Source organism: Plasmodium berghei, assembly GCF_900002375.2.
Source record: "Plasmodium berghei ANKA genome assembly, chromosome: 7".
In the NCBI taxonomy this organism is placed as follows: domain Eukaryota; phylum Apicomplexa; class Aconoidasida; order Haemosporida; family Plasmodiidae; genus Plasmodium; species Plasmodium berghei.
This window is the reverse complement of record NC_036165.2, coordinates 359,996-380,297: the sequence shown is the minus strand read 5'-3', so window position 1 is coordinate 380,297 and position 20,302 is coordinate 359,996. Positions and strand designations below refer to the sequence as shown.

The following is a 20,302-nucleotide window of genomic DNA, read 5'->3' as shown; positions in this document are numbered from 1 at the left end:
TATTAATCCCATTCATGTACATATACACACAATATATATCTTTTACTTGCAATTTTTTTTTTTTATATTTTATGAAAAAGTATATACTAAATTAAGAGAAATATATGTGTTGTATAATTTGAAGAATAGTGTTATAAACAATTTTAAACTTTGCACACTGAATTAAAGAGCTTTTCTAAATATGACATTGCAATAAATGTACAAAAAAAATAAAAGTTATATATTTAAGAAGTCATGAAAATGTTACAAATAATCGAAGCAGAATTTGCATTCGTTTCCCATTCAAAAGGTATGCAATCATTTTGTATATTTTGTATTTTCATTTTGTATATTTTTATTTTCTATTTTGTATTTGATTTTTTTCAAAATTGTAACTTGTATTAGGCAAAAATAGCGAGTTTGTACGCACGTAACAAAATCTTAATTTTGAAACTTGAGTTATTTGGAAAACGAAGGAAAATTGTAAATATTTTTTTACACACATATATAAACTTAATAATTTTTATTCATGTCTTAGACATAATTATATGTTAAAATGATAAAAGTTGGTGGTATTTGCATAAAACAATAATATTATTCATATATGCATATTATAATTATATATTTTTACAAAAGAATAAGGTTGCAAATATGTATCCTTTAGTAATACATTAATTATTCAATATATTTTTCTCTATATATTTTTATTTTATTAAAAATTGAATTTTTTTTAAGAAAAATGTGTAAATATTCAATATCTGAGTATACACAATTGTCTCATTACTATTCTTTTTAATTTCATTTTTATTTTGTATTTTCAATAACATTAATTTTATTATTATTTTTTTATTATTATTACTTTCTCCCATTTTTTTATATTTATCCCTCTTTTTCGTCTTTTTAATTGTTTTATTTCCATTTCTCATTTCCTTTATTTCTTATTTTTCTTTCCATTTGCATTTTTACCCCCTTTCCCCCTGTTTTCGCGATTATATAACATTGTATTTCCCAAATTGGTTTTATTAATTTTTATTTTTTTTAATAATATACATTTCATTATTTTCTATTATAGCTTCCTTTGTAACAAAAAAAATAGTTAATCATGATATTTATAAAAAAAATACATAATGTATTACTCAATTTTTTCTTCATTATATATTTAATTTTAATTATTTTATTACAATTTTTATATTATTTATACGTTTATTTCATGAGGTAATTCACAAATGTTTGGCTGTACAAATATGAATATGTTACAGATAAATTTTGTTGCTTAAGTGATATAAGCTTTTATAAAATATTATAAAGTAAAACAATATATATGCAATTATTTTCATATATACAGATTATTGCATATTACACTAGTATATATTTACATTGAAATTGAATCTACTCGTGTTATTTGTATATTTATATTTTTTTTATATCCGGATATATATATATATATAAATATTTGCTAATAATTTAGTATTTACACACATATATATAGACAATATATAAAATTATTAAATAGCTGTTCCACTTGTACTTGTTACATATTTATAATTATATTTACAGTTGTACAATCATTGTGAGTGTTAAAATGCAGAGCATGCCAAGTGAAACTACTATAAACTCAGAGCACTATAAGAGTAAAGATCCTATGTGTCGAAATGAGAAATTAACAGAATATTCTGACCATTCAGAAATTGGTAATAATAAGGATAATTTTAATGACCCAAAAGAAAATTTTGATAGAAAAATATGTGATAATATGAATGAAAGATTGAACATTTATGATGACATTATAAGTGAAATAAAAGAATTATACAATGGGAATATTGTTATGAATAATAAAGGTTTTGATAAATTAAATATAAAAAATGTGGCTAAAGGATTATTTTTAAATGTTAATAAAACTATATCAAAAAAAGTGCGAGTATTAATTATAGGTAATTCGTCATCAGGAAAAAGTACATTTATAAATTGGTTTTTACAAGAAAATATTCAAAAGACAGGTTATGAATTTGAAACAAATCATTTTACACTTATAACAAGTGGAAATTATATATCTGAATTTAATGGTGATATTACAATAAAAACATTTGATTTTTTAAAACAAATATCAAGCAGAAATCGAAATTTTAAAAATAATTTATGTACAAAAATGTATGTATGCAAAAATCCAGAAATAAAAAATATCGATTTTATTGACACACCAGGTTTAAAAGATATAATGAATAAAGTCGATTATGATATTAATAGTATTATATATGATCTATCTGATTACGTCGACATTATTTTAGTATTTTTTGATTCATCAGGAAAATCATTAAGTAATCGTTTACTTTTAATTATTAAAGAAATATATGAAAAACATATGGAAAAAATACTTTTTATTTTCTCAAAAATTGATGAAATAAAATATGAACAAGACAGAATAAAATTATTATGTCAAACTACCCAATGTTTGGCTAGTAAAATTAATATTCGTTCTAATATTGATCTATTACCTATTTATATATATGGTGCAAGAAATGGAAGATATTTATTTGAAAATTCACAGAGCAATGATAATCTATGTATTGTAAACAGAATTAATGATATTATTTATGAAATAAAAAAATTATTTTTTAAAAAATTGGAAAAAGATTTATATTGCTTAATTAGTGATTGTGATTGTATTATTAACAAAATTTTGGATATTCTTAAGACAGATGGGGAAAGAAGTGCTCACAAATCAACCTTAAAAAGAGAAAGTAATTTTATCAAATTTCACATACACTTAAATCAGTTTTTCAAATTTGCCTAACTTGTTCATAATTTTTAGCATATTTGGCTAGCTAATTCATTATTTATTTGTTTATTATTTTTCTAGGAATAAAGCACACAATAATACAATTTATTGTATTAACCCTATTCCTTTTTTTCCTCTTTACTCAACTTTCTGTCCACAATTATTACAAGAATATTATTGTCAAGTATAACAAATAATGACTAAATGTATTTGATGAGTTTACTATAATTGTTTTACATGAATATAAAAATATTTTATTTTTTTTTCATTTATTTTGTTATATATATTATTTATTTTATTTACAGCTATTTGGATATCTCTAATAGTAACTTCTACAAAAATTATGTCATAAACACAGGATCAGTTCTCAATAGTTGTAAGTATAATATAGTTAGCTCATATGAAAAAAGTTATATGATGATTATTATTTATTCAAAGTGAAATATATAAAATTAACGTTCATTATTTTGAAATTATTAACATTTATTCATATTTTATTTATCATTACTCTATTATTATTTAATTTTTTTTTATACATAGGGGAAAACTCATATATTTTGATAAATGCCACATTGGTAGTGTTCTTTTTATTAAGTGGAATTATGAAAAAGAAGTTTACCAAAAATATAAAAACATTACATGTTTCAAGCAAAGAAATATTAAGGGTTAGGAATTAGTTTAATGGAAAATAAAATATTTATTTAGTTTTCACATTTTGAATATATACATGTATATGGACATTAATTTGATTACTTTTCCTTGTTTTATAATATTCATCATATTTTTTATATTGCATTTAACTTCTTAGGAGCAACTCACATTTGCAATGTTTGCTAAAGACAGAGGAAAGTATTTAGCAAAAACATTTTACGAATTAAAACAGAATTGACAATAACAATTGTATGGAAGGAAGTATAAAAGATATCATTATTTTTCATATTTTAAAATATCGATATCGTTAAATTGTTAAAAAATGAAATAATAATAGCGATAATAATGACGCTACACATAATTTTATGATATGCAATTTTTTTCTAAAATTGTTTTCTTTTTTGAATGGAATTATCATTTGGAAGTATTGAAGCATTTTGTTGGTATTGGAAAAGTGTCAAGTCATGAAAATTCTACTAATAATTTTTCATTAAAAAAAAGATAAAAAAAAATGAAATACCATTTGGAGATTTTTAGTTATTTAAATGTAAAAGAATGTTCTTTTACATTATTAAATTTTTATATTTTAATTTTAGCTATAATATCCAATTTGTTTTCATTTTTTTTGCATAAGACCTTATTTAATTTTTTTTTTTTTAATTTCTGTGTCATAGTCTTAATAATACTTTTTTCATGAACTATAAAAATTTTAATTTATCACCTTACCTTCATTTTTTGTTTCTTAATTTTTAATTATATTTTTTATTTATATATTAAATTTGTTCAAGAGAGCAAATATATTATAGTTTATTTCGTGCATTTTTTTAATTTAAAAAAAAAAAATAATCAAAAGACTTTTTATCGTTTTCTAAAATATTTCTACACTAATGTGAATTATTAATTTTGAAATTGTAGATAATATATGTGGCATTGAAAAACAAAGAGTATATATTTTTGTTTTTTATTATTGTCACATAAACAGCCATAACTATATATACATATGTATGTTTCTTTTTCATTTATTTCGATATATAAAAAAAGATAGGCATATGCACTTTAGTAGTTATCATAATGTCAATATTTTTTTGTGTAATTATGAAATAGTTTATTTTCCTATTTTTGTTTTATTGTGTGGGTGCATATAGACACTTGTGAAAGGACAAGTTCGTTATTTAGGATTTTCATTTTTTCAAACCATTTTAAATTTGTTCGATTTTATATCCATGAAAGGAAAGCCAACTTGCTTTTATATAAGAAAAATGAATATTAAAGTATACACCGTATTAATTTTTATTTGGTATAAATATACATAAGTTCATATGTATGATAAATATTTTCTGAACGTTCATACGATAATTTATCGTAAAGCTATTTTCTGAACAAAATATATGGCCAAAAAGCTAGCTAAATAAAAAAATATATATTTCCTTTTTTTATTATTATTTTTTTAATTATCGTAATTTAATAACTAGTTTATATTTCCATAAAATTCAAATAAAGTGTATCGTTTTTTGATATTCAAAATTTAGACTGATTCATATATGATGCATGCAACATATACATATGTCTATATTTATATATATAGAGAAGTATGTAAATATTTACTATATATGAATATATTTATTTTTATTATATGTTAACTATATATAAAATAACTTAATGTTTATCCCTATAAAGTTTTAATTGTGCAATACATATAGAATTATTGTTTTAGTTAACAAAAACACAATACATAATATATACATGCGTATTTATATAAATGTGTAAACATAACTTTTATATTATTTTTCTCGATTTCGTGTTTTATAGTGCCTTGGAAAAAGTATATTAAGCATTTAAAATATATTTATGGAGAAAAAAAATATATTTATCTTTTTTCTTTTGCTTTCTTAATTTTAATAAAATATCTTTTTCACAAAATATATACAACGCTATATATTGTTTAGTTGTATATACAAAATTATTTGTGCTATATTAATTTTTGTCACATTTTTCTATACTAGTTAATAAATTTACTTTTTTTTATGAATTTTTAATTATTTAATTTATATTTGGTTAGAATAAGAAGTTTTTCTTTATTTTTTCATTCATTTTTTTTTTCTCTTTTATTACAACTTTTTAAAATTTTTATCACCAAAAATAAAAAATTATTTTATAAATATACGAATAAATTTTTCTACAAATGATTAAAAATTTTTTTTTTTTATGAAATATATATATTTTTATGAAGCTTAAGAATAAATGTGTGATTGCATTTTGTATGCATATAACCGTTATATATACATAAACATAGTACACATAAATAGTTATATCCAAGCATCATGGTATTAAATAATTGGAGTATTACTTTATGCATTATGATTTTTTTGTATTTTTATTTATGCATTTTTTTGTAATTTTTTCTTTTTGAATAATAATTGCATTTGCAAATAAAAAAAATAATGATAATAAAAGAAAAAAAGAAACATATTGGAAAAAGATGAAAATGGGAAAAATTAAATAATAATAATAATAATAATACAAAAACTATTATGGAAATAATGTATACACTTAATACATATATAATATATTGTCTGTGTAATATTTTTATGAATGAAAATTATAAACAGAAACCTAGGTCAAAATAGCGTATTTTAAATATTAAACGATGCCGACTTTTTTAATTTATGTTTAAAAAAACAAAAAAAGTAAAAATATAGCGAAAAGAGATAAAATAAAGGGGGATAAAAAAATATACACAAGATTTGATATGGCATAGAATACTACAGTTGAATGTTTGTTATTCTATTTTTAAATTCATCTTGTAATTTTGTTTAATTATTCTCCTTTTTAACTATATTTTTTTTCATATAATTTTTATCACTAAACTTTGTAATAAGTATATACATTAAACTCCTGAAGTTATAATAAGTGTTTTTATTTATTATGAATTAATATGTATTACAAAATGTTATATATATATATATATATATACAACGTTGTGACATGCTTGCGCTTATTTGTTAGTTAATTATAATGAACATTTATTACACTTTTCCATTTGTTTAAAATGTAATAAAAACATAATAGTTATATAGATTGTTTAATTATTTTCCCCATCATCTTTTTCATTTTATATATATATATGTATGTTCATATTTTTTACTGTCCAAAAATTGTTATTTTTTATTGTATTTAATTTTTTTTTTCATAATATAACTGCTTTATTATTACGCCCTTTGTTTTATTTTGTTTTGTTTTTTTTATCATTATCATCATTTATTTTATTTTTAAACTCACAACTATATAATCACACTCTCTTTTCCTCACACAGACATATCGTATATGTACAAAAAATGGATTTAATAAAAATATACAAGGAAAATGACATATTAAATGACTATATAAATATATATTTTGACGATGAAAATTTAAAAAATAATAACAAAAATTTAACATATAAAATTTCTCATATAATTGGAAATGGAGTATATGGTGTAGTGTACAAAGCTGACTGCCTTGAAAATGGCAATGTAGTAGCACTAAAACAAACATATCAAAAAAGTGCAAAATATTTTAAAGAAATTGAAATTATGAAAAAATTAAAACATCCAAATATTGTAAAACTAAAGCATGCTTTTTATACATTATGCCCTAATGGTGGAATATATGTGCATATGGTTATGGAATATGGTAACACTGATTTAGCTACTTCACTTTATTATATAACTATAAAAAATTCTGAACATGTTAATAAAACTTATAAAAATATAAATAATTCGAAATATATTAAAAATGACAAAGATAATGATGTGAAATTAAAGAATGATTGTACAAATTTTATTGCTTCGGAGGAAAACGCAAAATGTGTTAATAACAATAATATAAACTCAATTAATGAATCAGAAAATAAGGAAAACCTCGAAAAATTACAAATGAACAAATGTAATGAAAATTGCATGAATGTACATGACCCCAATTATAATGAAATGACAAAAAATCTGAACAAGTCAGAAAATAAATGCAATGAAAAAAATATTGATGTAAATAGCTATAATAATACCGAAAAAGAAATAAATTCCTCAAATAATAATAATGTTAAAAGTGAAAACGATTGCTTAAATACTTATGGGAATATAATAAACAATTTTAACATAAATATGTTACAAGAAAATATTAATAATATATGTTCCTGCCATAATTTAAGTGATTATATTAAAAAATGTTTTTTTAATGAAAATCAAGTTAAAATATATTTGTACCAGTTAATTCGAGCAACATTATATTTGCACAGCCTTTGTATTACACACAGGGATATAAAACCGCAAAATATTTTAATTTTTTTAAACAAACCAAATAATAATACTGATAATAGTCATGAAAATGAAAAAACCCAAAATAAAAAATGTGTAGTGTGTATTCACAATTCGGTTAAGTTTAAATGTATTATGAATAAAAGAAATATGAACAAAAGTTTGGATGAAAATAATAGTAATGTGAATATAAAAAATTCGATAGTAAATAACGATTGTAATAATAATGAATATGTAGTAAATAATTCTAATGCACTATTAAATGAAGATATTGAAAAATATCACAAAAATTATACTTCAAAGTTTAATAGTATTAATGAAAATAATGATATAAAAAAAGTAAACAAAGAAAATGGTTATTATAATTGTTGCAGCACCCCTATATCGATGTTAAGTGAAAAAAAAAATAATTCAAATATTAAACATGCTAGGGAAAAACGATCAATGAGTTTTAGTAATACATATACATTCAAAAATAGTGATAATGAGCATTTTGATTATATGGATAATTCTAATAAAGATAATTTTAAAAAGGCTTTAAAGAGAAGTAAAACTGATTTAGTAATTTCTCTTAAAATGAATCAAACAAATACATTTAATAATGAAAAAAAAGAAACATTATTACCTTTATCAGATGTGGATAAAAAATGTATAGATAGTTGTGAAAATGTAAAAGAAAAAAACGAAATAACGAATTTCAATAATGATGAATTGGATAATATTTATAATGAAAACAATTTGGATAAAATATATATGAACAGTATTGTATATAAATATATAAAATTATGTGATTTTAACACATCTACAAAATTAAAAGAAAATTATAAATATTTAAGTTATGTATGTTCAAGATATTATAGAGCACCCGAATTATTATTCGGATCAAACTATTATAGCCACGCCATTGATACATGGTCGATAGGTATGTCCGTTAACAAATTCGAAATAAATCATAACATATTTTTATGTATGAGTTAGATGCACTATTATTTCGTTTATCTGTTTGATACTATATTTTGTATTTTCTATACATTTATGCTATTTGGTATTTTTTTTATTTTATCGATTTTTTAGGATGTGTAATGGGGGAATTGATATTGGGAAAACCCTTATTTCTCGGCGATTGCGCATCTGATCAATTAGTGGAAATTATCAAAATATTAGGAACCCCAAATGATGAAGATTTTCTTTCATTTAGAAGTATATATAAAAATGTAAAATTTCCAAATATAAAACCAATTACATTAAAAAAATTAATAAGTAACAATTCTTCAAAAGAAAGTATAGATTTATTAGATAAGTTATTACAATTTAATCCAAAGAAAAGAATAAAATTATGTAGTGCATTATTACATAATTATTTTGATGATATTCGAAATTTTAAAGTTTTTAATACTAATATTAATTCGGATAAAACAAACTATACTTTACCATATATTACAAACTGCTTTAATTTTACAAAAGAAGAATTATTACATTATACTGTCGAAGAAAGGAAAATATTAATACCATCTGAAATACGGAAACATAAACTAGGCGAAGTAATGCAATATATAGACATGACATTAGATCATTTTGATCAATTATATCCAAACAAAGTTAATTTGGCCGGGTAAGGTATGTGTACATACATTTTAATGCCAATGATGGCCCCGAATAATAGACTAACTGATTAAGTGTTTTTCTTAAACACTTCGATAGATAATGTAATATAATTTTTATTTATTATTTTTGAAACCGATTTCATAAAGAAGGTAATATAAAAAGAAATGATTAGAGGCATATCGAGTAATTTTTACAAAATTAAAAATTCTTTATTTTGCTCATAATATTTGCACACTTTTATTTTATGTAAATTCACATACCCAGATATGCTAATCATTTCCCACACATGCAATATCGCTATCTTTATTATTTTATATTATTTTTTTGTATACTCATAAAAATTTATATTATGAACAATTTGTATTTTTTTTTTTTATTATTCCTATTACATATATATTGAATAGGGAGCCTTTTATTATAAGCTATTGAAACTCATTTCAAATGCGTAGATAATAATTATACGATATGAGATGAAGATATATAAATCTATGAATATGTAAATGAACAAATTTGCATTACTATGTACATACACAACTTACTAATATTTTTTTTTCCGTTTCAATTGTCTTGATTTTATTGTTCATGCATATATATTTATGCATTTATAATTTTTAAATTGCACATGTTTTTGGTTATGCCATTTGCTTTTTATTTTTCCGTCATACCATTGATATCCTAGCCAAAATATTTTATTATTTATATAAAAAAATTCCATATATATTGTGTGCATTTTTTTTATGCTATTTTTGCGGATATATATAATGGCTAGACATGACTTGTGCATGTTTTTACAGCTATTTCGAATGTATTATTATTATTATATTTTAAATTAATTTGTTTATTATATGAGCAATTCAAAATTTAATTGTTTAGATTTATGTACATATAGCCAATGTACATAATGCATATGAATAAATATGTACAAATGAGTATTTATATGTTTGCGTGTTCATGGGCAAAGTTTAAGCCTCATCTTAAAGACTACAATTTAAAATACTTTTAATTAACGATGAAAATATAAATGCCTAAGTAAAAGATACAGGGTTACAAACTACACATATTCAGATCTACATATATACGTGTACTTATTTTAGGAATAATAATGATTAGTTTTTTTACTTCAATAATTTATTTGTAAATAATTATAGCTATTTAATTGTCCAATTTTTTACGTATTTCTTAAAAAAAGGTTAATTCAACTGGATGTTATTTTAAGTCTCGATTCTAATTTTTAATTTGATTGTTCAATTTTATCTATTACAAAAATAATATATATTCTTAGCATTTTCATTTTAACAGTTTATAACATTTTGGTAAAAAATGTGCATAAAACTGATTATAGGGGAAACATAAAAGAAATTTCCATACATACAATATGTATATATGTTGGTCCATAATTGAATAAAAAAACTTTAAAAGGTTGATAAAATTAATAACTAAATTAATATCTATGCATGTATGAAAAAAGTCGAATAAATATTTTATATCACATAAATAATTTACAAAAATATATGTTTGCGTAAAAATACTGCAATATGGGTAAAAAAATATATTCCTCATTCTGATACCCCCCCAATATGTATATTTAATTATTTTAGTATTTCGTCCTTTTTTTTAATATATTTTGTTTGTAAAAAAAAAATATATACATATATATAGGGTATTAAATATTTTAAAAAAATTAATGATACAATGATTTAAAAAAAGTTATAAATATGAACAAAAAAAAACGAAGAAATGGATCGTTGTAGTAATAATTTTGTTGGAGGGAAATTAAAATTGAAAAAAAAAATAAAAAAAATAAGTAAAAGCAAAAAAAGTAGTGATAATGCAGACAAAAAACATAAGGACGAAATAAATAAAGGATTAGAACAAAAGGAAGAAAATAAAAAAACAAATGAGAAAAATGATGATATAATAAATGGAGCTGGAAGGATAGTAACAATTAAAAATACGATACAAGGATTTGATACAAAATTTATAGACGAATTGAAAGTTGGATATCAAATAATTTTAAAAAATCCGACTAGTTTACAAATTGAAAAAAAAACTGTAACATCTATATTAAGTAATAGAACTGTACTTGTTGATGAAGAATTTTCAAATGATATAAGTACAGCATGTAAGTATTATATAAATAAAAAAGTAGCTAACTTAAATGAAAAAAAAAAAAAAAAAAAAAATGGAAATATAAGTAATAGTGAAAGTTGCAGTGATAATGAAACATTAAAATATGCAAAAGTATTAAAAGATAAACCTAAACATGATGTTATAAAAATACGACAAAAGGTTGGATTATGGTCTTATAAAGTTGTTGATAAAAAAATTAAGGGAAATTTAACAAATGAGCAAAAGTTGGATGAACGGGTAAAAAGTGGTCGTGATAAATTTTGTTGGTAGTATAATTAAAAAGAACCTTTATTCATATTTAAGAATTTTTTGAAAATTATAATTTTAATCAATTCACACACACATTTTAAGGTGGGACTGTAATGTATTTGAGCATTCACCGAATTAAAACTTTTCAAAGTTTAAAACTGAAGTTTAAAATTGAAAAAAAAAAAAAACATTTGAAGGTATTTTTCCTTCCTTCCTTATGCACATGCACGTGATGGAATGGATGGCAATTGAAACAGCTTCTAATCTTTAGATATCTGAAAATTGTTGGGAACATACTTGATCAGCCATTCGGGATTGACTTTTGTGACAACGCGTGCATATAATTTTTTTGTTTGCACAACATCAGAATAAAAAATAAATGAAGGTTTATTAAAAGAATTGAAAAGAGTAGAAGAAGGATGTATGCGTAATTTCGTTTTAGTTACTAAATTCATAAAAAGAGACGAATTTGATATATGTTTTGCAACATTAAAATAACAAGATTTGCATAAAGACATCATAATATTATCCCATTTATGCATATGCAATTTTTTATTTATTTTTATTCCCATTTTATTTGATAAAATTTCTAATAATTGTTTCTTAATTTTTTGTACATTTATTAAAACTTCGTTATTTAATCCATACATATTACAAAATTGTTTTTTTTCACTATTTGTTATTTCTTGTTCCCATAAATAAAAAGCATGTATTATTGTTAGATGATCCCCATCTGGATGTATTAATTTTTTTCTAGAAATGCTAATTATTTTATTTTTGTCACTTATTTTGAGTTCATCATTATCTTCATTTTTACTAGCCGTTGTTGTCAAATTGGTATCTACTCCATCATTTTCATCATAAAAATTAAAATTTAAAAAAATGCTATCACAATTTAAAAGTGCAATTAACGTAGCCATTTCATCAATACAATTAAAAGAAACAGATGCTAACAACATATTTCCATAAATAGGACTAATAGGTAGCAAAGATAGTTGTTTTCCTAATTCTGTCAAATTATTATTTACATCTATTGCTTTTATTTTAAATAGCATTTTTGCTGAATGAATAAAAAATTCTTTTTTGGGATTTTCTGGAAAGTTAAAGTTTAGTGGGTTTTTTATGTTCATTGCCTAATACCAAAAAAAAAAATTATTTGAAAAATGAATAAATCATGGATTCTCAAATCGAATTAGCATTTCAAAAAAAAAAAAAAAAATATAACAATGAAAATACATCATTTTTGTTTATAAATAATATGGCATACTTTTAGTTCCAAATATATTTGTGTAAGATCTGATCTAAATATTTCAGGTATTAAAAAAGATTTCATATTTTCATATTCTTCTTTTGTGTATATTCTATAAACTTTTCCTGGTCCTTCCCTACCAGCTCGCCCACTTCGTTGAATTGCGGAATCTTTGCTTATTTTTGTAATTTTTAAAATACTACATCCTTTTTTTTCGTCGAAAAACTTTACCTTTGCTTTACCACTATCTATTACATATTTAATGTTAGGAATTGTCACGGAAGTTTCGGCAATGTTCGTGCTGAGGATTACCTGCAATTCAGAGAAACAGGCATATAAGTAGAAAAATAGGCAGAAAAATTAACGACAAATTGTGAAGGGGAGGCTTACCTTTCGTGTATTAGGAGAGACGGGGTCAAAAATCATTTTTTGTTTTTTATTAGGTAGCGAAGAATATAACTGTAATATTTTCATAGTATATATTTTATCTGGAATTATTTCAATATCACCAAAATGGAATGATATATCATCAATAGGATTTTCATGAAGTGATCCCATTGCATAATTAAATTTGGTTATAATATCTTCATCATCATTTATATTTGTATTTTTTTTATCATTTATTAACTTTTTTAATAATATTCCTTTGTAAATAATTTTTAGTTTTTCTTTGAGCATAATATTAACCATTTCAATTTCTTCTTGTCCAGGCAAAAATACTAAAATATCTCCGATTATATTATTATAATTTTCATCACATTCATTTGCAAAATCAGAAGTTTGTGTGTTAAAATTATTTATATTTTTTGAAATATTTGCATGATCACATAACTCCTGATCTGCATTTTTTAGGTCGTCATGTTCATAATATTCTGAACTGTTCATATTTTTTTTGGTATAGGAATTTTCAAAATGTATTTGTAAAATTGTACATACAATAGACAATAAATAATCCTCTATTACATTTTTTGGATAAAAAATCGAAATTTTATGAATTTTATGAGGAATTGATATAATTGGAGGATTTCCTAAAAAACTGTTAAAAATATTTATATCAAAAGTAGCTGACATAAGAATAATTTTTAAATTTTTTCTTTTTTCTAATAATATTTTAGTATATCCTAGTAATACATCTGTTCTTATAGATCTTTCATGTATTTCATCTAAAATAATAAATTTGTAATTTTTTAATAATGGATCCCCCATTATTTCTCTTATTAATATTCCATCTGTTACGAATTTTATTTTTGTTTTTTTTGAACAAACATTTTTAAATCGTATACTATAACCTACATATTCGCCAACATTTCCTCTTTTCATTTCCTTTGATACACGTTCTGCCACAGTTATCGTAGCAACTCTTCTTGGCAAAGACACAAGGATTTTTTTGGAATAATTTTGATTACTTTTTTCATCTTTATCATCGTTTTCTTTTTTGTCAAAATACAATTCATTTATTATTTGTGGCACTTGGGTTGTTTTTCCACATCCTGTTTCTCCTTTTATAACTATAAGGTTATTATTTTTTAATTTTTCTTTTATTTCATTTTTATATCTTAATATTGGTAAATCTTTCATCGTAAAAAAAATATTTCAAATTGACAACATATATATCATCAGTTAGCTTTTTTTTTAAGCCACATTATAAAGAGCGACATAACTTGTTCCACAAAATTGTATTTTTACATTTTTTATTCTACTTTTTATTTTTTGATATTCACGAGCAAGCAATATTATATACTAACTGAAAATTTCATTGTTCAACATTTTTCTACATATATTTGTTTATTTTCCTTTCCTATTTTTTTTTTTTTTTTTTTTTTACTAATATTAGTATAAAATTATTATTGTGATCGCCATAAAATATATATTTATATACGTACCGATTTTAGATAGTTTAAAAACATCATAAACATGAATATATAATTATATATTCAGTAAAAAAAATATTATAAGAAATTTATACAATTTTTAACTGACCAAAATGCAAAAAATACAACAGTAGTGTAATATATATATATATATGCTAGTCATATTATATACAAAATAGGAATTTGTTTTATTTGATACACCATTGGTTTATATTACACTTTTCAGTTATCTTATGTTTATAATTAAAATAAGTTTCAAATAATAAAAAGAAATGTATTTGTATATTTTCTTTTTTTAATAAAAAAACAAAACATTGTAGTTATAAATGAATGGACAAAAACATGAATCGAATAAATAGGTGGTACTAACGAATAATACAATTTAATTTTGAAAAATGCATTAAAAGATTTAATCATTTTAAAAAAAAAATTGTTTTTAATTTACCATTTCTTTTATTTATTTTTACCATTTTTATCATTTTCATCTTATAATAATTATATAAATAACTTTTATAACCCTCTCCATAATATTCACCAAAAATTTGAATTCAGATTTGTTTAATAATTTTATGCTTTTATCTATAATTTATATTATTTCATTACAACTATTTCGTCTAACGAATTATATATGGAAACAAAATTTCTACAACATATTTTATTTATGGCTATTTGTTATTTTATTTTTTAAAACATGGAAACTGACAATATGGAATTTTACAAAATAGCCATAGCCGTAAATACTAGTGTGGTAATATATATAATGACAAAAGACAGCGAAAAACGTACCGAAAAAATGTAAAAATGTATATACCCATAATATGGCACTTTTATTTATAATTTAATTGATAAATCAAAGGAGCATTATTATATATGCAAATTTTTATTAAAAGAACTAGTTACTTTTATTGTATCTAAAAATGGGAATTATATATATTTTTTTTTTTAAATAATAAAATATATACATTTAAGTATTATTTATATTTAACATAAATACAATTTTAATTAGTGTGTGTGTTTTTTTTTCTGAGCATGGTAATAAAATAAGAATTAAAAAATATATTTCACGTAAAAAATTATGAACGGCAATAATTTTTTAAAAATTTGTTGAGGTACCATTTAATTACTATTTTTGTAAAAATAATATTTATACCTTAAAATGGTTATATAGAAGATTGCGATTATATGGCGTTTACGCAACTAACCTTTTACCAAGAATATATTAAACAACACCATACAAAGTTCAGCAGTTTGGCAATATAAATTAAAAAAGGGAGCGAAATAAATCGCGTATATATAATATATTCGTAGGCAAATGTTTCATTGTGAATTAATATGTAAATAGTAATAATATTTATTAGTTTTTAAATATTATATTTGTTACAAACAATTTTCCTGCATTTTTATTATAAGAATCTGAAAAAAACGAATAGGCCTTAAACTTATCGAAGCATGTTCTTCTGACAGTATTATATATATGTCATATAAATTATGTACAATTGCTATATGGTTATGATAAAATGGATTAAATTTGGTGGTCACGAAGAAATAATATGTAATTAAAAATTTTATTAGTGTTATAAAATTGTAACTAAAAAAAAAGTTTAACAAAGAAATATAAGATTTGTAAAAAGTACAAAGGTATATATATTTAATATACGAAACAAATAAATAAAAAATTTTATTTTATTTAATATATTATATGTACAATTTAAAATTAATGGGAGTTAAAATGCATTGAATTTAGATTAATGAAAAAAATTTTGAATTAAAAATTATAATTATTTGATTTTATATTAATCTAACCATTATTATTAAAATTGATTTTAGTGCTAATCTTATTATAATTGCATTTAATAAAATGCAACAATAATTTTTAGTTTAGTTTTTTTTTTTTACTCAAGCACTTGATAAAAGTAATGCATATAATAAATAAATCGTAAAATATTATTATTATAAGAATACTATATATACCATTCATTTAAAATGGCCTTCTTTCATATAAAAAGTATATATTGCATATATTTTGTACATAATATAATAATTTCTCATACAAATATACGTATAAATAAAATTTAATAATAAATGAATGGCACTATAATTATTATATAATAAAACGCGCTAAAAAATTATATATTAATAAATCGTATATAACATTTTATTGCTAAAATATATATTATTACGTACTACATTATATTAATAATAATAATAGAATTCCATATATAGCGTTTTTTTTTATTTGTATAATTTTTTTTACAAAATAATATAGCGAGAAGCATTATATATATATATATATATATATAAATAATATAAAAAGCGAATTTAATAAATAGTATTATTATTATATATATTGATTTATATATATATAATATTTATTATGCGCGTATTATATTATAGATAAAGAAATACGAATTTATTTAAAACTAGGTAGTTTATATTAATATTAATACTTATTAATTTTTTGTTTTTTCTAAAAAAATATATGTGAATTTTGTTAAATATATTTTATTATTATATATGGTGAACAAAATATACATATTTTCAGACTCTTTTATATACATATATTTATTTATTATTTATATTATTTTTTTTTTTATCATTCTTTCATATAACTTAATTAGAAAAAAAAAAGTAATATAATAAAATATACCTTTTGATATATTATATATATTTTTTTTGTCTTTGAAATATTTTATTTCTTTGTATTTTTTAAAAATAACAATTTGGTCATATATATATTATATATATGTGACATAATCCAAAAAATTCCAATATTAATATAAAATATATCTTTTGAATACATGAAAATAATAAAAAGTATACAAACAAAAAACATATTGTTCTAAAAAAAAAAAAAAAATAATTGAGAAAAAATGACGAAAGTAAACAAACCGCCTACAACCAGCAATCCAAACATAAAACTGAAGAAGCCAAGTTCTAAAGAAGAAGTAATACATACATATTGCATATTCGATTGTTTTATATGCTCTCGATACTTTTTATACTTAGAACTCATATTTTATTCCGACAATAATTTGTTTATACATACATATATATAGTAAAGTGTGAATAATATCGCTTCGTATTTGTATGTCTAAGCTAGTCATTTAAAAATATTGTGATTTGCTTATATTTACTGAATTGTGCATAAATTTGTTATTTCATATAAATAGCATTCTTCATTTGGATATTATATGCTATGAAAAATTGAAAAATATAGAATTAGGAATATTGCTATATTTACATCGTTTGTTTTGATTGCTTATTTTATTAAGTTTATTTTGTGTGCTCTGTTATTTCTTATAATGGCTATTTATTCATTTATTTTATTTTTTTTTCCAATTTTCAGGAATTTTATCAACCTGTAAAAAAAACAGTAATTACAAAAACACCAAATAAGGTGCCATCTAAAAAAACCGATGAAAATATTATTTCTCCTCAAAAAAAAATAGAAAATGAAAGTACGAATTCTAATGAAAAAGATGCAAATAAAAAAGATGTAACACCAAATATACCTGATAAAACAAAAGTGAATTCTGATAAAAAAAATAAGGATAACAATGCAGCTAGCCAACCAGGTATTTTCTCATGGCTATGGAGATATTTTCCAAAAAAAAAAACATAATTTTGTCTATCTTTTATTTTAAAATTGTAAAAAATATATATATATATATGTTTTATAGTATACTAATTGTATATATATATGAAGACTCAATGTGTATATGTTTATTCTTATAATTCTTTTTATCCTTTAGTCTATTATCATTTACTTTCTTTTTCATTCTTTATTTTATTTTCTTTTTTTTAATTGGACTTATATTTAAAATAAAAAAAATCGAAATTCCCAAAATATATATAATTTTTTTTCTTCGTTTTACTTTTGCATTTCTATTTTATTAAAACATTTTTTTTTATGAAAAAAATGCTTTTTTAGTGCCGTTAAAATTTATATGTATATAATATATATATATATTTTTTTTTCATTTTATATAAAAAAAAATTGTAAAAATTGCAAATGTTGTAAATGCTGTGGAAATATATATTCAATAAAATTATAACCAAGTCAGGCACGAGGCGGAAGAAGAAAAAAAGAAAGTTTGTTTGCTTCAAAGTATGTCACACCTTATATGTATATTATACACATATATATATGTATGCGTGTGGCGCGTATAATATTGTTATATAAATTTTTCATTTTGGTGTATGTAGAAATCTTGAAGTTATGTTTTTTTTTTCTCTTTTCTCTATATATATTATGAGCATTACATGCATGTAGCTTCGAATATTATTATTTTATTTTATAATGCTACGTTTTGATATATTTAAATTAGACATCACTTTTTTAACTTTTTTATTTTTTTAATTTCTAAATAAAAAGTAAATATTATTTCAATAGTTTTAAATTAAAATATTGTGCTGTTAGACAATTCCCAACATACACATATATATAAGCATGGATATAATTATAACTATATATATACAAAAAAATTAGTAAAAAATGTATGCACAAATATGTGTGCAATTGTAAATAAAAAAGAAAATAATTTAATCTATGAAACAAATTGTAATATGTATTTAAAACGAGGTATATGCAAACAGTAGATAATTACCCAGCTCAAATAATATTAAAGGGAATAATTTAAAAAAAAAATCTCTGAAACTATTCAATTTTAGTACTTTATTTATGCATGTACATACATATTTATTGGATTTTTCTGTAAAATGTTCAGAATAATTTCCATAAGTTTTCAAACTCAGAACATATCGAAGAACAACAAGCAGCAGCACTCAAACTAAATTCTGAAATACTTATACTTTGATCAATAATATCTAAATTCATAGTTGGATTAGAATATGCTACAGCTCCTATAAAAAATGTTATAGGAATTTTTTCATCTTTAAAATTCTGAACATAGTCAGGTAAATTAACCTTTTCACCTTTTAATGACAAAGCTATTTTTTTTCCATTAATTGGTAAAATATTATTATAATCATTTTTTATAATTTTTAATAAATATATATTTTTTTCATTTGCTTTAATTTTATATTTTCTTAAAAAAGTAACCATTAATGATTCAAATTGATTATATGTTTTAGGTATTTTTAAATGTGGGGAAACATAAAATAATTGGTTATCATGCGTTTTTATATATATTTGTAACATTCCATATTTATTTAATGGGCTTTCTAATAAATGTATTAAACATTGATGTAAAATATCGGGTCTATAATTTTTTATATTGTCTTCATTTTTTCCCTTTAATAATATATTTTTATGTTTTATACTATTAGCTAATTCATAAATATATGGTTTTATTTCGATTAATTGCAAGCAGGCACCCTCTAATATTATTATTATTTTTTTCTCTGTTTTGTTATTATCTTCCGAAAAGTGTATAATGTTATCGTCGTTAGGTTCCATATTTTTTTTTTTTTCGCTGTTAAAAAAAATTACTGAAAGTTTTGAGGCTAAGAATAGTTTTGCATGTATGCAAACATAGAT

At 21.2% G+C, this 20,302-nt stretch overlaps 6 protein-coding genes across 6 annotated transcripts; 4 read left to right on the top strand and 2 right to left on the bottom strand.

Annotated features, from left to right (window-relative positions):
* Positions 1 to 1,561: 1,561 nt before the first annotated feature.
* On the top strand, positions 1,562 to 3,644 carry PBANKA_0709800 (conserved Plasmodium protein, unknown function; the record flags this gene model as incomplete). The annotated part of the gene is made up of 5 exons (XM_034564003.1): positions 1,562 to 2,717; positions 2,837 to 2,939; positions 3,061 to 3,131; positions 3,296 to 3,420; positions 3,564 to 3,644. 5 exons carry the CDS (start codon positions 1,562 to 1,564, stop codon positions 3,642 to 3,644), a joined length of 1,536 nt encoding a protein of 511 aa, XP_034420843.1.
* Positions 3,645 to 6,741: 3,097 nt separating this feature from the next.
* Positions 6,742 to 9,314, top strand: PBANKA_0709700 (protein kinase 1; the record flags this gene model as incomplete). Its single annotated transcript, XM_034564002.1, has 2 exons — positions 6,742 to 8,620; positions 8,773 to 9,314. 2 exons carry the CDS (start codon positions 6,742 to 6,744, stop codon positions 9,312 to 9,314), a joined length of 2,421 nt encoding a protein of 806 aa, XP_034420842.1.
* Positions 9,315 to 11,040: 1,726 nt separating this feature from the next.
* Positions 11,041 to 11,703, top strand: PBANKA_0709600 (conserved protein, unknown function; the record flags this gene model as incomplete). The annotated part of the gene is made up of 1 exon (XM_034564001.1): positions 11,041 to 11,703. One exon carries the CDS (start codon positions 11,041 to 11,043, stop codon positions 11,701 to 11,703), a length of 663 nt encoding a protein of 220 aa, XP_034420841.1.
* Positions 11,704 to 11,942: 239 nt separating this feature from the next.
* PBANKA_0709500 (ATP-dependent RNA helicase DHX36, putative) lies at positions 11,943 to 14,509 on the bottom strand (the record flags this gene model as incomplete). Its single annotated transcript, XM_034564000.1, has 3 exons — positions 11,943 to 12,815; positions 12,950 to 13,243; positions 13,322 to 14,509. 3 exons carry the CDS (start codon positions 14,507 to 14,509, stop codon positions 11,943 to 11,945), a joined length of 2,355 nt encoding a protein of 784 aa, XP_034420840.1.
* A 3,163-nt stretch (positions 14,510 to 17,672) lies between these two features.
* On the top strand, positions 17,673 to 18,424 carry PBANKA_0709400 (conserved Plasmodium protein, unknown function; the record flags this gene model as incomplete). The annotated part of the gene is made up of 2 exons (XM_034563999.1): positions 17,673 to 17,747; positions 18,149 to 18,424. 2 exons carry the CDS (start codon positions 17,673 to 17,675, stop codon positions 18,422 to 18,424), a joined length of 351 nt encoding a protein of 116 aa, XP_034420839.1.
* A 1,101-nt stretch (positions 18,425 to 19,525) lies between these two features.
* On the bottom strand, positions 19,526 to 20,221 carry PBANKA_0709300 (ribosomal RNA small subunit methyltransferase NEP1, putative; the record flags this gene model as incomplete). Its single annotated transcript, XM_034563998.1, has 1 exon — positions 19,526 to 20,221. One exon carries the CDS (start codon positions 20,219 to 20,221, stop codon positions 19,526 to 19,528), a length of 696 nt encoding a protein of 231 aa, XP_034420838.1.
* Positions 20,222 to 20,302: the final 81 nt, after the last annotated feature.